Source organism: Phodopus roborovskii, unplaced genomic scaffold (assembly GCF_943737965.1).
Source record: "Phodopus roborovskii unplaced genomic scaffold, PHOROB, whole genome shotgun sequence".
In the NCBI taxonomy this organism is placed as follows: Eukaryota; Metazoa; Chordata; class Mammalia; order Rodentia; family Cricetidae; genus Phodopus; species Phodopus roborovskii.
In genome coordinates, this window is record NW_026126433.1 from 26,968,135 (window position 1) to 26,984,381 (window position 16,247).

Below are 16,247 nucleotides of genomic sequence, written 5' to 3' on the forward strand. Positions count from 1 at the left end.
TCAATGCCAGTGTCTCAGTTACTTTTTTTATTGCTATGAAGAGACACCATGAACAAAGCAACTTATAAAAGAGAGCATTTAATTTGGGGCTCACAGTTCCAGAGGATATAGAGTCCATGATCATGGTGGGGAGCACAGCAGCAGGCATGTAAGAATGGTGCTAGAGTAGTAGCTGCGAGCTTACATGTTGAGACAACAGCAGACACAAACACACACACACACACACACACACACACACACACAGAGAGAGAGAGAGAGAGAGAGAGAGAGAGAGAGAGAGAGAGAGAACTGGGATAGTGTGGGCTTTAAAATTCAAAGTTCACACATCTCCAACAAGGCCATACTTCTTAATCCTTCCCAAACAGTTCCATCAACTGGAGAATAAGCCTTCAAATGTATCAGCCTATGGGGGCCATTCTCATTCAAATCACCATAGTCAGTGTGACCCAGCCATTTCTCTCAGTTCCTAGGCCTATAGGACAGAGCACACAGCACTCAACATTCCTACCCAGCTAGTCCTGTGTATCTGCAGCCTTGGCTCCTGCTGCCTGTTCCTTCTGAGGCATCGCAGAAATACAAAGGAAATTCATGGATCATTGGAGAAAGACTCTCTCTACCCTGGGATCTAGTTTGCCTTTCCTGCTGACAGAATCAAAGAACTTCAACACAAAGGATAAGAGAATTACCTACAATGATGATGTGTGTTTTCTTAAACATATCTCAATACAGATGTTAAAAACAGCAAATGAACTAGTCTGTTAATTTTAATTTTGTTAGTTTAAAATTTACATGTGTGTATGTACTTGAGCATACACATAGCACAGTGAATATGTGATGGTCTGCTGTGGAGTATCAGTTGAAGATGTGTTACATTCATTCATGCTGTGGAATATTTGTTTAATGATGCAAAGATGTGTTACATTCTTTTGTGTTGCATTTGTTTAACTTGGTAAAGCTATGTTACTTTGCCTGAATGGTCTAATAAAGAGCTGAATGGCCACTAGCAAGGCAGGGGAAAGGATAGGCAGGGCTGGCAGGCAGAGAGAATAAATAGAAGAACAAGATGAGAGAGGAGCAGAAAAGGAGGAGAGGAGGAAGCCAGAGGCCAGCTACCCAGCCACACAACCAGCCATGGAGTAAGAAAGAAAAAGTGGTATATAGAATAGAGAAAGGTAAAAACCCAGAGGCAAAAGATAGACTGGATAATTTAAGTTAAGAAAAGTTGGCTAGAAATAAGCCAAGCTAAGGCCAGGAATTCATAAGGAAGAATAAGTCTCCATGTGTTTATTTGGGAACTGGGTGGCAGGCTCCCTAGTTAACTTTTAAACTTTAAATTTTAGACTTTGCTTAATCTTTAAACCCTGTAAATTACAACCAGAGAGAAGTTCAAACTTGTTAAAGTCACAAAATCATCCATATAGACATCCAAGTGTGACAGACTCTGGGAGAGCCCACATTCATGTCTGGAGATTGTGCCTGCTTTTTTCCTGTACTAACTTGATTTCACTACATTTCATTCTGAAAAATCTTTCCAAGGTATAGTTAAGATTTGGTCTATGCCTGAGTGGAGGTCCCAAACATCAAATGGAATGAGTCAGGCTGCTGGTAGGCACCGTGTGGGGCTGTGTCTCCCTGATATAACGACACTTCTATCTCAGCAATCCTCTTTGCTCTGGCTCCAAGAGGCTGCTCTTCTGGTCTACACCACTGACCCCTCCTGCCCTTAGTCACTGTTTAGGAAAATCCCATACCAGCCCCGACACACCCACAAATACACTGGTATCTAGGCTCTGTTCTCTGGCTAGCGTATTTCTCTGATTATCTGTGTCCTATCTTATTATCTGTAACCGAATGCTCCTCCCCCCAAGCCTGAGAGTTCCTTGAAGGCTAGGGTATTCATCTCTAAATCTTCCTTGAACAGAGAATAAGCTCCAGTGTGCCAGGCTTTGTCCAAAGACCTTTTCACATATCACCTCAGGCCTTGAGATGCTGTAGGAGAAAGACGTTACTATGGTGTTCATTCACAGTAACTACAGTGAGCAGTTAGGAACTTCCCTCAAACATGGCTGCTGAGAGTAGCAGAGCTAAGGTTTTAAGCTCAAGGATCAGGCTTCAAGTCACTTGTAATCCCTGGGCTCATCTGCCCTTCCACTTACCTGTCATCTCCCCACCTCGGTATGTAGGTAACCAAAGCTTGCAACTCTCCCAGCAGCCCCCTTTCTCTACATCTGCCATCCACAGCTCCTTCGGTTCAGCGAAGCTTGGGATCTTCTACTTTCACTTCTCTCTTCTCTCCTCATCCCTTCTCCCATTATGTCCAGGCACTATGCTTTGGATTCCAAGGGAAACATCTATCACATTCACTCCTTTCCCTTCATTCTCTCTTGCTGTCATCTGGTCAACAGCTTCCTTCAGGTGTCTCTGACTAGATTGTCTCTTTTTGGGGACCACAGAGTTTACATACCAACACAAGAGCTAGATATTGTTTACCTCTCCCCCTACCCCACAGAGTTGCTTTGTGTAGCCTTGGCTGTCCTATAATTAGCTCTGTGGATGAGGCTGGCCTTGAACTTATAGAGAATTGAGAGATTAAAGGTGTGTGCCACTACTGCCTGGATTGTTTACATCTTAAAGATGAGGAGTTGATCGAGGGACTACAGGTTCAAAAGAGATTTGTTTGATGCAAGCTCCAAAGAGACTAGAGCCTTTGGGCAAGTCACTTAACCTCACAGAATCTCAGGAAGTTCATTAATAAAATGCAGCAATCACCTTACTGAAGATAGTGAAGTCACTTAGAACCCTGCCCCACACACCTCGGTAGTTACTGGCAGTGAAAGGTCACAGTATTTAACTATGAAAGAGATGTATAGTGCATCAAGTTTTCAGTTCACTAACTGTGTCAAATAAAATGCTTTCTGGACGTTTTGGAATCATAGTTAAGAGGAAGTTACCCTGCCTGGTTCCATTGCCTTTCAACTCTCTGCTGGGAAGTTCATTTTCAGAATGTATTTCAAAAGATAATTCTGTCCATTTTGGGGAAAGTGCCCAGAATCTGTGGTTCTGTGATGTCTGGATCGTGAGACCCTGTACAAGAAAGATAGAAGCCTCTCACAAAATAGAAAACAGTAGGCTCGTCCCCCAAAGAGTATTGATGTTTATACACCATTTACATACTACATGACTTAAGACTTTACCATAATCAGCTTATTTGAGAATCCTACAGTACAAGTCGAGGATGTGATAGGCACGTAAGTCACATGGCGTTGAAAGCAAGTCTTAAACGTTGAGGAAAGGTAAGAGGTCTAAGCAAACAGACCCAGCAACTGCTAAAATGCCCATAGCCTTCTCCCAGCAGAGGCAGAAGACATCGCCTACCTCCCAGAGCCCGCCTCTCCGCCCAGTGACGCTAGCCCAAGCCCCGCCCCTCCCAGGCCCAGAGCCTGAGCGATCGGAGTCACGTGAGCGTGAGTGCGGAAGTGGAGCTGAGATACGCATTCTTGATTGGTCGCAGAGAATGTCTTGGGGGCGGGGCCAGGCGCCGGAGGTGCCGGGGGAGGAGGCTGCCGTGGGGGCCGGCTTGGAGTGGGATTCGGCCCACGGCGCTGACCGAGTGCTGGACCGGCGGCCGTCCGGCACCCAGGTCTGCACGCACCGCTGCTCCTGGTCACTCGGCCGAGGCGCTGGCCACGGGAGCCATCAGGGAGGGCTCGGGCTGCCGGGCCGGGCGCCATGTCCATGGAGGACCCCTTCTTTGTGGTGAAAGGGTGAGTGTGGGCCGAGGACTCTCGCCGCAGGGGTAAGGGAGGGAAATCGAGGCAGGGCGGCACAGCCTCTGCGCCCCGACACCGCGTGTCCTCCGGGGCTGGGTCCCCGAGAGTCCTCCTTTCGGCCCGCACGGCCACTTCGTCGGGGTTGCGCGCCGCAGGTGGGGAGCGAAGCGCTGGAGAGGGCGGACAGCATCTGGGCAGGAAAAGGGAAATGGCACTCCTGGAGTGGGCGTGCGCGGGGGCGAGCTCCATTGTGGAGTCGGGAGCTAGCCCGGGACAGTCACCCCGCGGCTTGCCCAGAGGCGTCCAGCCGGTGCGGGAGCCGGGTGCGGGAGGACGCGCGGATTCCCGGGGGAGGAAAAGTCCTCCAGGCCCGGTACTGATGTTGGAAGAAAAACAAGATACAATCAGCCAAACCAAACTTTCCGAGTCTTTCTGTGAGCCACCGGGATTTTCCCACCGTGTCGAAGGAAATTGTTTCTTTTGAACTCCTTGGTTTCATCCTGGGTGCTTGACAGGTTTTCCTCGCTTCACGTTCTGTCTTTCAGAAGCCAACTGCCCTCTTTTTGCAAGGGAGCTGTCCTGACTCCATCTTTGATTGTCTGTTGGGAGATGGAAACATCAGTTGCACTTCTATGTATCAACTTTGTAGCCATTACACAAATGCAAGAACGCACAATTACGATGTCGCAACTTATTTCTAATAACATGCCAGCTTTATGCTTTGAATGTCAGAGAAATGTCAAAAATCTGAGAACTGCAAAGACAGGATAAGTTCTACTGACTGTGAAGTGTTCCTTGTTTTTCACTAGTTGCTACTTGCATCTTATTTGTGGAGTGGCAAAAGCTGAGCAGTTGTGTGGGCGTTTGTTTTTACACTAAGGGTACTGGGAATATTTAAATGGTATTTTAGATGAGATACTTAATAAAAGGGTTTTTCTTTTACATTGCTTTAATTTAGATGGGAGAATAGGAAGGTATAGATTTAACAGTAAAACTTAACCTATATGGAAAATATATTATTTATTAGGGAACTGATTTAGGGTGTTTTGTTTTTTAATTTAGAATTGTATACTTTTCCCTTGAATGGACGGCTTTTTTTTTTTTTTTTAATTCTCTCTCTCTCTCTCTCTGGTGTGTGTGTGTGTGTGTGTGTGCTTGTATGCTGTGACACACATATGGAAGTCAGAGGACAACTCTCAGGAGTCCCTTCTCACCTTCTGCTATTTGTGTTTCAAACTCAAGTTTTTAAACTTGGCAGCAGGCACTTTTTTTTCTATGCCTGCTGAGCCATCTCATCAGCCCCAGAATTGAAGTTTTTAACACTCAAGTTGCAAAAGTTATCTCTGGCAGTGAGTAGATGCTGGTAAAAGCCAGAAAATGTTTATGTGTTTGCCTTTGAGTGGAATTTTTGACAATTTTTCATTGCTCGGCCATAAAGATATCCACCCCCCCCCCCACATATTCTGCCAGCACTAGATGTTACTACTTTATTAGAACACTGCTGTAGGTCTTTAAGGTGCCTGAAGTAAGAGTAGTTGTCTGTACTTTATCCAAGAGGAAAGTGAAGTTAGCCACATAGGTGTTTCCAGATGTGTGTTAGCATTTTCATGCATGCCCATTTGTTAACAGTATTGAGGGCCAGTGAGATATCTTAGTAGATAGGGGCACATGCAGCCAAGCCTGATGAACCCACATAGCAGAAGGAGTCCTGCTTTGTTGTCCTCTGACCTCCACATGCAGGAATTTACACACACACACACACACACACACACACACACACATACAATGGAAAAGTTTAAAAATCAAGATTATTGAAAATATTACAAATAGGAAAAGTAAAGATGTCTCAAGTATGACATTTTTTTCTCCCGTTGGGTTTTTGGATTTTCCTGACAGGGTTTCTCTATATAACAGCCCTAGATATCCTGGAACTTGTTTTGTAGACCAGATTGGCCTCAGACTCACAGAGATCCTCCTGCTTCTGCCTCCTGAGTGCTGGGATTAAAGATAAGTGCTACCTAGCAACCTAGTCAATGTCTTTGTTAATAGATGCAAAATAATACTGCCAGCTGTGATTTTTTTCTATTTTCTTCTTCTTCTTCTTCTTTTTTTTTTTTTTGGAAATAGGGTCTTGTTATGTAGAATTTGCTGGCCTGGTACTTACAGTGCAGCTCAGGCTAGCCTGAAACTCAGCAGTCACTGCTCAGTCTTCTGAGAGCTGAGATGGTAGGCATGCACTTGGCTTCAATGTGCAGTTAAAGATTATTTGTATTAAGTCTTCAAAATTTGTCATTTTAAACTTCTAGCTCATTTCAATTTGACTATTAAAAATTTGAACATATTGTCCTATATTTAGAATTCTTTAAACTTACAGTTCAAAAGATATATTCAAAGTCTGGGTTGGTAGGGAACACTTATAATCTCAGTACCTGGAAGTTAGAGAGAGGTACCGGGAACAGATGTTCAAAAGCTAGCCTCATAATTGGTTTGAAATTAGCCTGGGCTACATGAGATCCTGTCTCAAAGAAGAAAAAAGAAAAGAAGGAAAAAATTCATATACCCTAATTGCTCCAAACATAATACCACTTCTTTTGGCAGTGTACCAGTTTTTAAAATAATTAAATGTTAGTTTCTCAGTGACACCACTTTTAAAGACCTTAGTCATGCCTGAATAGTCACATGTGAATTTTATATTGGACAGCACAATATAGCCCTTCAAGGCCCGAGTGGGTGTAACCTACTCAATCATTTAGGCTGCCCATTGCCTAAAGAATAAAATGCAAAAATCAGAACATTCTTCACTTAGTCTTCCTGACAACCAAATTCAGAAAAGGTCTCCACTTAGTTATCTATGGTTATAGACATTTGACCCTAACTCACTGTCTCACACTCACTGTCGCACACTCACTGTCCATTACTATAAACAAATACTAGAGAGAGAGAACAAGAGAGGAAAGACCCATTTCTGCCTCAGGATCTCAGAAGGCTCACTCCACGGTCTTTTGAGCTCACATGCTTGGGCAGAACATGATGTCAACAGGAGAGTGTGACAGAGGGGAGGAGTTCATGCATGGCAGGCAGCAGCAGAGAAAGTGAGGCAGGAAAGGCCAAGGTTCCCCAAGAACACACACACACACACACACACACACACACACACACACACACACAGTGACTTACTTCTTCCACCAGACCCTCCCTGCTAAAGTCTTGAGAACTTCCAAACAGCACCACTAGCTGAGGCCCAGCTGTGGATACAAGGGCCTCTTGAGGTGGCCCTTCATATCCAAAACACAGCATGCTGCTCCCATAATGCCCCTTGGTAGGCCTGACACCATTGACACTGCAGGTTGGGTCAGGAGTGAATCTGACTTGTCCTTCCTTCAATTTACTTGACTCTAGACCCATCACACATACTTCCTTGGAACAGCTTTTGTTTCTGTGGCCTGGTGCTTTTCTAGGATACACCATTTTCCCTTTCTCCACTTAGTCCCAGCATTCCTCAGGGTTCTTGTACAGCTTCTGGGTGCTTACCAGCATTCGGGGGTTCAGAGTACCTCTTGTAAGCTGATGACTTTCCAGCTGTGTTTCCAACCCTAACTAACCACTTATCCAAGGTTAACGCTGTTCTTGTTAGCCACCTACCGAACAGCACCTGTTGGAGCACCTTCTTTGAGTCTGTACTCACTCTGCTCCCCTTTGCTTCCATGCTCCAGCTTGCCAGTCCAGTCTGTCACTGCTACAACACAAGGTGCTCTTACTTCACAAACAGCTACACTGCCTATTTACACACTCAGCATCTCTGAGTCACTGTGAGCATCTCCAGGGCCTCCAGGAAGGGCTTCTCTTGGGGACTGTCATTCATTATTATGCTACTACTTCTCCATGTCTAAGTAGACAGTGAGTAAAGGGTTGGACTGTTCTTTTGTTTTTGTTTTTCTGTATTTCTGGCCTAGTACCTTAAAGCACAGACAGATGCTAGCATGCACTTTTTACTGGTGGTGGTGTGGGTAGAGGTAGGATACTTCGTGGAAGACAGCATCATCAGTGGAGGTCCTGGAAGGGGGCAGGGCACTGTGTTTAGAAATGTGCCAGGGTGTCTTAATAGGCCTATTTCATTAATCATTTACTAGTACATAAATTCAGGACTAATTTGCTGGGTGAAAAAAAAATACACTATAGGAACTTAGTATTTGATGAGTTAATTCAGTTAAGTTTTCAGTTCTACACACATACACACACACACACACACACACACACACACACACACACACACACACAATTACCAAGCTTTCAGAATTAGCTTTTTTGAAATTTCAACTTCTGGTGAAACAAGACACCAAGAAAACCACAAAATTGAGCATGTTGAGATATGTCAATATAGTCACGCGTTGCTTAGTGATTGGGCTACAGTCTGAGAAATGCCTTATTAGACAATGTTGTCATTGTGAGGTAACACAGATGTACTTACAAGAACTAAGAAGGCTATACCACTAGGCCATAATTGTATTTATTTTGTGTCCATGTGGAAATCAGATTGTGGGAGTCAGTCCTCTCCTTCACCATATGTTTCCCAAGGAAAGCAGCCTCTTCCACCACTGAGCCTTCTTCTAGGCCCTGCTTTTGGTCTTGGAGACAGTTTCACTGTATTGCTCAAGATGGTCTGAAATTCAATATGCAGCCTAGGCTGACCTCAAAACCATGACAATCCTCTGACCCACGTTCTGTGATTACAGGCACATACCAACCACATCTTGCTTAGGAGGGGTTTTTGTTGTCGCTGTTGTTCATTTTTTCTGTTTGTTTGTTTTGCTATCCTCCCTCACTGGGTCAAGGAAGCTTTTGTGCTATGTTAAGATCAATTTTTTTATTTTATGTATATGAGTGCTGTGCTCCCATGCATACCTGGTTCCCATGGAGGTCAGAAGATGGCATTGATTCCCCTGGAACTGGAGTTATGGACAGCTGTAAGCTGTTATATGGGTTCTGAGAATTGAGCCTGGTTTCTCAGCAAGAAAAAGTGCTCTTCACCTCTGAGCCATCTCTCCAGCCGCCAGCGGGTGGTTAGAGAGAAGTTCCTGTTCACTAACTTAAAGTCACCTTTGCAAGGGCTCAGACTCAGATCTTGTGGTTCCATAAGGAAAGCAGATTTGTCTGGAGGCTGAGATTAAACGGCTGTAGTAGTGGAATGCTTTCATCCTCAAGGTCAACAGAGTTGAGGCAAGCAGCCAAAATGCTTGTGTTCTGGATCTCTTTAGCTGTTCGTGGGTGAAGGCTCGGTTATCTTGAAAGTTCCTTACAGGTCTGAAAACTCAGTGGTTGACTTAGTGCAGGCTGTACAAGATGAGAAGTGAAGCAGGGGGCCAGTGACTCACACCTAGAAGGTTTCCAGGCTTGTGAAGTGGTGGCACTGTTGGCTGCCCTAAGAGTTAGAGAAGGAAGTAGGCTTTCTTTTTAGTCTATCTTGGCTTGCTTGTTTGAATACTTGCTTTTTCTGCAGGAGGTATAAAGACATTTAGTCTTAGCAATGGGAATGTTCCTCGGTAGCTATCAATGTAGGGGCTGACCTTGGATAAGTGGTTAGTTAGGGTTGGAAACACAGCTGGAAAGTCATCAGCTTACAAGAGGTACTCTGAACCCCCGAATGCTGGTAAGCACCCAGAAGCTGTACAAGAACCCTGAGGAATGCTGGGACTAAGTGGAGAAAGGGAAAATGGTGTATCCTAGAAAAGCACCAGGCCACAGAAACAAAAGCTGTTCCAAGGAAGTATGTGTGATGGGTCTAGAGTCAAGTAAATTGAAGGAAGGACAAGTCAGATTCACTCCTGACCCAACCTGCAGTGTCAATGGTGTCAGGCCTACCAAGGGGCATTATGGGAGCAGCATGCTGTGTTTTGGATATGAAGGGCCACCTCAAGAGGCCCTTGTATCCACAGCTGGGCCTCAGCTAGTGGTGCTGTTTGGAAGTTCTCAAGACTTTAGCAGGGAGGGTCTGGTGGAAGAAGTAAGTCACTGTGTGTGTGTGTGTGTGTGTGTGTGTGTGTGTTCTTGGGGAACCTTGGCCTTTCCTGCCTCACTTTCTCTGCTGCTGCCTGCCATGCATGAACTCCTCCCCTCTGTCACACTCTCCTGTTGACATCATGTTCTGCCCAAGCATGTGAGCTCAAAAGACCGTGGAGTGAGCCTTCTGAGATCCTGAGGCAGAAATGGGTCTTTCCTCTCTTGTTCTCTCTCTCTAGTATTTGTTTATAGTAATGGACAGTGAGTGTGCGACAGTGAGTGTGAGACAGTGAGTTAGGGTCAAATGTCTATAACCATAGATAACTAAGTGGAGACCTTTTCTGAATTTGGTTGTCAGGAAGACTAAGTGAAGAGTATTCTGATTTTCCCTTAAATGCAAAGGATATGTGTAGAAGTCAAGCTATGGGAAGAGCTCCTCTTTTATCCGTGATTGGCGGTAGAGTGAAGTGTGTGGGGTGCAGGGCAGGAGGGAGCTTGGGGAGTGTGGGTGGTGGGTGAGTAAAGTGTTTGCTGAGGCTTGCAAGCTTGCAGCTTGTGTCTTTGAGGTTGCACCTCTGGATCAGACTGTTGTTGCCTTTTCTAGTCTCTTGTATGTTGTTGAACCAGAAAGTTCTCATTAAGTCCTTACAGGAAGTTTGCTGTCCCAAACACAGAGTGCACCAGTGTATGCATTGTCCCATTTCTTCTTAAATTGGGAAGCTGGCATTCATTTCTTTCGGTTAGTAATTCATGCTTCCTGTGTTACACCTGGCCAGACCTTTGTAACTGCCTTGACTAATAGGACGAAGTGACACTGATTTCTGAAGTTCTTCAGCTAGTGCAGCTTCCTCTGGGTCATCTTCACTTAGGACACAAGCTTAGGGTGCCTCAGCTGACACATAGGAAGTCAGCTGCACTGAAGCCACTCCACCAGAGGGATGCGGAGAGACCTCAGAGAACTTGAGAGAAGTGACTGGGAAGCCCCGGTTTTTAGCATTCTTCAGTTCAGACCTGAGATGTTGTGGACCTGGAACAGGTCATCCTTGTTGTGTCTGATTGCTTGTCCACAGAGACTGTGAGCACAACAAATACTATTTTACAAGGAGTTGGGGAGTAATGTTGCACAAGCACAGTTAAGAGGAACAGTTGCCAACCCAGAGTCTGTGTACATGGTAAAAGAAGCAAGGCAAAATCCAAAGGGAAGTTGGAACTGCAATTGTGCAGTTTCTTAACATAGCCTAATAGCAGCTACTAAGAAACAAAACCCTTTTCTGTTGGTGTAAGGCAATAACCAAGGCTGGATACTTTGTAAAAAGAAGAGGTTTATTTGGCTCATGGAAAGTCTAAGACTGGGCCCTGTAGAGAGAGGCCCCTGGGCTGCATCACACCATCATCAGTCATCTGTGAGAGGGACAGATGCTGTGGAGGTGGGAAGCCAGAGATCAAGGAGGGGCAAGCTCTGTCTTTTGTAGAAATTTTCTTTCAGGAGCTAACTGGGATCCCACAAGAACTACTTTTATGACTTGAGTGCCATGACCCAATAACCTAATCACCTCCATCTGGGACATGCCTCTTAAGGCTTTCAACACCTCTACTCTGTCATACTGAGGGCCAAGCCACCAACATGCACATACCCATAGAGACACACTCCAACCATAGCTATTAGCTGAGCTATTCCTCATTTCTTTTCATACTTGGCAAACTTTCTTTTTCTTTTCAAGATGGGACCTCATTAGACCAAGCTAGTCTCACAGTCACAAAGATCCTTCTCCTTCTGCCTTCAGAGCACTGAGATTAAAGGCATGTGCCACCATACCTAGCCTACACTTGGCAAATTTAATTAGATACAAGTAAGAAAATGTGATTTATTTTGGGAGAGTGATATTTGGGAATATTCTCTGTAGCCCTCCTAAGCTAGAGTGGTTGGGGTGGTGACCCCTTTACTATGGTTTAACAGATTGGAATGGTGTATGGAAGAGGCTTTAAAATCAATAGCAACTGGTCAGCATTGAGTTAGCTTCTAAAGGTTAGTCCTGTGGCTGTGAAGTTTCGTTTAAAGGGGGTAAAAGAATCTTGTTTGAAAAGTTTGCAGGAAAAAAGTGCTCTGTTACAAGTGGTCCTGTGGCCATGTAGTAGGTTGGTGTTAGAGTCTATTTGTCTGTGGTTATGAGAGCTTGTCAGGTCCTAGGGTTTTGACAGTCCCAGGGTTTTCCAAGTTTTACTAACACAGTGCTTTGTTGCCTGTGACATGGTATGTAAGACTGACTCTGAAAGCTATGAGCAGAAAACTTCCCTGGCTCACAAGGAGATACTTATTTTTCTTCATCAGTGACTTGATCAAGGCATCAGGAGCTCCAGTTCATAGAACATAGTGAGTTTGGATTGAAATGCCAGATACCATTCCAATGCTATCGGTGAGCCAACTGTTACTTTCCAAGAAGCTTGCTTAGCCGAACCCTGAGAAGTCACAGTGTACCTTTACTCTTAAATATCCTTTAATTATTACCATTGCATATTTGAAAGAAAACCTGAAAATAGCTAAGCTAGACTGTCCAAATAAAGGTATGTTTTTTGGTCACAACTGTTCATTCAATACAGGGCTCGCTGTGTAGGGCAGGCAGTTTCTTGGACGCCCTTCCTCAGCTGGTTTGATTGAGGCCCCTCCCTTTCCTTTCCTGGGAAATCTGAGAAGGATAAAGGGGCATTTACTTTTCCTTCTGCTATCCAGGATGGCAAATGGATGGGTGGCAGGATTATATACTGCTGGGGTTTATGGGTTGACCCAGTTGAAATGCTAGGTACTCCTCTGTGTTTATTGCTAAGTGATTCTGTGCAATTTTGAGTGGGGAGGGTGTCCTTGTTGGTTTTGTGTGTTATTAGAGTGCCTTGTGGCTCTTGGCACTATATAGAAATTCAAGTTCTTTGGGAAGTTCTGAATAGTGTTTCCAAAAGTTTCTTGCAAGGCATAGTTGCTTATGCCTACAATAAGCTCAGCCTTCAGGAAGCTTAGGCAGGAGGATTATACATTCAAGTTTAACCTAGGTTGCATAAAATATTGAGACTCTTTGAATATCTACCACCAGCTAGGCGTGGTGGCTCACTCCTTTAATCTGAGCTCTTGGGAGGCAAAGGCAGGTGAATCTCTAGGATTACCAGTGCTACACAAAGAGACTATATCTTGAAAAACAACAATCAAACCAAAAAACCCTACTATCATTAGAAAACTTGGTTGTGACCCACATTATTACCTATTACTTATTCATGCCTGGAAAATGTTACTAGCAGCAGGTTGGGCTCTTGGGAGCTCTGGCTTTTCTTTCAAGGTCTGAGCCATTGATGACAGTACCTACCTTTGGGTCTCTTGAGACATCTGTTATAGAAATGATTATTTTACCTTTCTTCTTGTTTTGTTTTGTTTTTCTAGACAGGGCTTTTCTGTGTAACTGCTCTGACTGTCCTGGGACTCACTTTGTAGACCAGGCTGGCCTTGAACTCTGAGATCTGCCTGCCTTTGCCTCCTTAGTGTTGTGATTGTGGTGTAAGTCAGGGTTTCCCTGTGTAGCCTTGGCTGTCCTAGAACTTGCTCTGAAGACTAGGCTGGTCTCAAACTCAGAGATTTGCTTGCATCTGCTTCCTGGCTGGGGTTAAAGGCATGCACCACTACACCTGAATTTCTTTTCTTTTTTTTTTTTTTCTTTCTTTTCTTTTTTTTTTTTTTTTTTTTTTTTGTTTACCTATATTAAAATCCACCCCTTTTTGTGTCTGCTTCTGTATAATTACATGGATTTGTGGGTGTGCAATTACTGTAGTTAGGATACCAGACATGGCTATGGAGACCGTTCACTTGGTAAAGCGCTTGCTAGGCAAACATGAGGACCTCAGTTAGCTCTCCAGCAGCCACAACTTGTTATCCCAGCTTGGTTAGGTGGAGACAGGGAGATTCTTGGGGCTTGCTCCCTAACCAGCTCAGCTTCATTAATGAGCTCCAAGCCAATGAGAGACACAGTCTCAAAAAACAGAGTGGATAGCTGCTGAGCAATAGCGCTGGAGGTTACTGTTTGGCCTTGGCATGCATGTGCACATATGTACATCTACATATTGATTTTTTGGTACAGTAGTTTCAGGATATAATGTTACAGTGAGATTTAAGCTCTGTGATAGTGAGGGGTATTCATAGACCCTTTTAACCACATCTGCAAGGTGGCCTGATCCCATACTCTAAACAAGAAAAGCATTAGACTGTTACACAGTGTTGCTTAATCTAGGGAAGCGGATACTAGCAAGTCTGAAATGTTTACAAATCTTCCAGTGAGATTTTGAGTTTAAAATGTGTCAGGTTAAAATCTTTTATAAAACACAAGCCATGGGAGAGTAGTTCTCCACACCTCCTCCCCAAGAAAAGAAAGATTGACTATCACACCTAATGAAAGCTAAATGAATGTGAAGGACCCTTTAGTTAATTTATAGGATCACTTCTTTGTGTCACTTTAGTATTGTCTGTTTAAAAAAAAACAGAACTGTCTTCCTCAAACAAATGTGATGTTAAAGTTGCTTAAATAATGGCCAATTTATTCTGCATCTGCTGGGAACAAAATAGTCTGTGTGTTTGGGCCTTGTTCAATGCTACTGTTTGGGCTTTGTTCAGTGTGACAGGGTTGTGAGGGTGTGATGGAGTTGTGAGGGTGGTGATGGGGTTGTGAGGGTGATGTGTGGTCATGTGACAGGGTTATGAGGGTGGTATGTGGTGCTGTTGCCTTAAGTCCTGCTCTCATTCACAGAATGAGTAATGTGTGACCTTGCCTTCCTTTCCCCTTGATTACAGAGAGGTACAGAAAGCAGTCAACACTGCCCAAGGATTGTTTCAGAGATGGACAGAACTCCTTCAGGGTCCCTCTGCAGCAACAAGGGAGGAAATCGACTGGACCACCAATGAGCTGAGGAACAACCTCCGCAGCATAGAGTGGGATCTGGAGGACCTTGATGAAACCATCAATATCCTTTCTTCTCTGTGATGTCTGGGTGTAGGGACTCAGAGCATAGGCAAGAGGACAGTCTGTCCAGACCTTGAGCCATCAGTAAGAGGTCTGCTTTTACAGTAATTGATCTGGCTCCTGTTTGTACTGTGACACATTTGAGGTCTGCCCAGTGAGCTCAGGTAGGACAGCCTTGTTCTTCCATGGATAGCGAATCCTGCATTATCCAGGCTGCATAGAGCAGTGATCATCACTTAGGACACTGGAGTCAATCAGTTGATGGTCAGCTTCTCACTCTACCATTGTAAAAGTAAAAGTAAACTTATTCCTCGTACACAGTAAAATACTAGTACTTGTGATATCTGTGCAGATTTCCCTCACACACCAATCTGTTCTCCAGCAGACACCAGCTAAGTGTCCTACAGTTTTGACACTATTTACCTGGAGATAGCATGATGGTATGTTGTAGCATTCACAGCTCCCACATCAGATGCCACATACCAACCCCAGGTTCTGGCCTGTGCTTCAGAGCCATATCCTGTTTGTTTAATTTTCAAGAGCAGCTTGTAGAGCTCAGGAAAATGCATTGCTTAGGTTAAAGTCTGGGTGTGGGAGAGGAGTGCAGGAGATATATGGCAGAAAAGTGTGTGTGGCCTCCAGGAATGCTGTCCTATGGCACTCCACAGTGGCCTGTCCACCTCAGGGTTAGGAGAGCTTCATCACAGAAATGTTATTGATTAGGTCATTAGCTAGTAGTGTTTAGCTCAGCCTTTAGTCCCTCCTCCTCCAAGGGGTAATTGTGGGTAATTAGTTCTTATCACTAATTGTAATGTTGGTTTGGTGATCAGAGGAGCTGTGTAGCAATTATCTGCCATCTACTAGCAATAGCAATAGAATCTAGAGATTCCAAGGGCCGTGGGAACTCTGGGCCAGGGTGTTGAATATATATTTGATAATAGTGTCACAATAATAGTGAGTGGCTTTGCCCACATTAGTAAGCTTCTCTGTGCTTTAGTTTCCTCTTCAGAAGAACACTAGGACGATGAGAGTGCCCAACTTACAGTGTCAAGAGAGTTAGATGTATCAAGAGCTAGAATGGTACCTTCCCAGAGTTATTAGCTGTAAAGGATTATCAGTTGTGCTGGGCATGCTGCTTGGTAATATAGCACTTGACTAACCTAACACACAAGGACCAGGGTTCTGGCCCTGGAGAAACATATGTGTGAGTGTGTACACCACACAAGCAGTCATTGCTGTATAATGGAATATAGAGAACAGTGCTGCAGCTTGCTAGTTAGAAGAAAATCTCTTCAAAGATTCCACTTCCCCTTAAAGGGGGATTTTAAACTGCCACTGTCCATCAAAGAGCTACCTGTATCATGAGAACTATTTGGTGAGAGCTGATTCAATATGCTGATCTATGCAGTTGATGCTGGGGGAAAGGCCTGACTGATAAACTAGAGATCTGTCGGAGCTGAATTGTGCAGCATTCTGTTTTCAGCCAGAA

At 44.4% G+C, this 16,247-nt stretch overlaps 1 protein-coding gene across 1 annotated transcript in view; it reads left to right on the top strand.

Annotated features, from left to right (window-relative positions):
• Positions 1-3,540: 3,540 nt before the first annotated feature.
• Stx6 (syntaxin 6) overlaps positions 3,541-16,247 on the top strand; it is a 38,649-nt gene continuing 25,942 nt past the window's right edge. The window contains exons 1-2 of the mRNA XM_051186004.1: positions 3,541-3,764; positions 14,590-14,759. Of these exons, the coding sequence (XP_051041961.1) occupies positions 3,730-3,764; positions 14,590-14,759 (205 nt within the window). The 5' untranslated portion in view covers positions 3,541-3,729. The remainder of the gene's footprint in view (positions 3,765-14,589; positions 14,760-16,247) is intronic.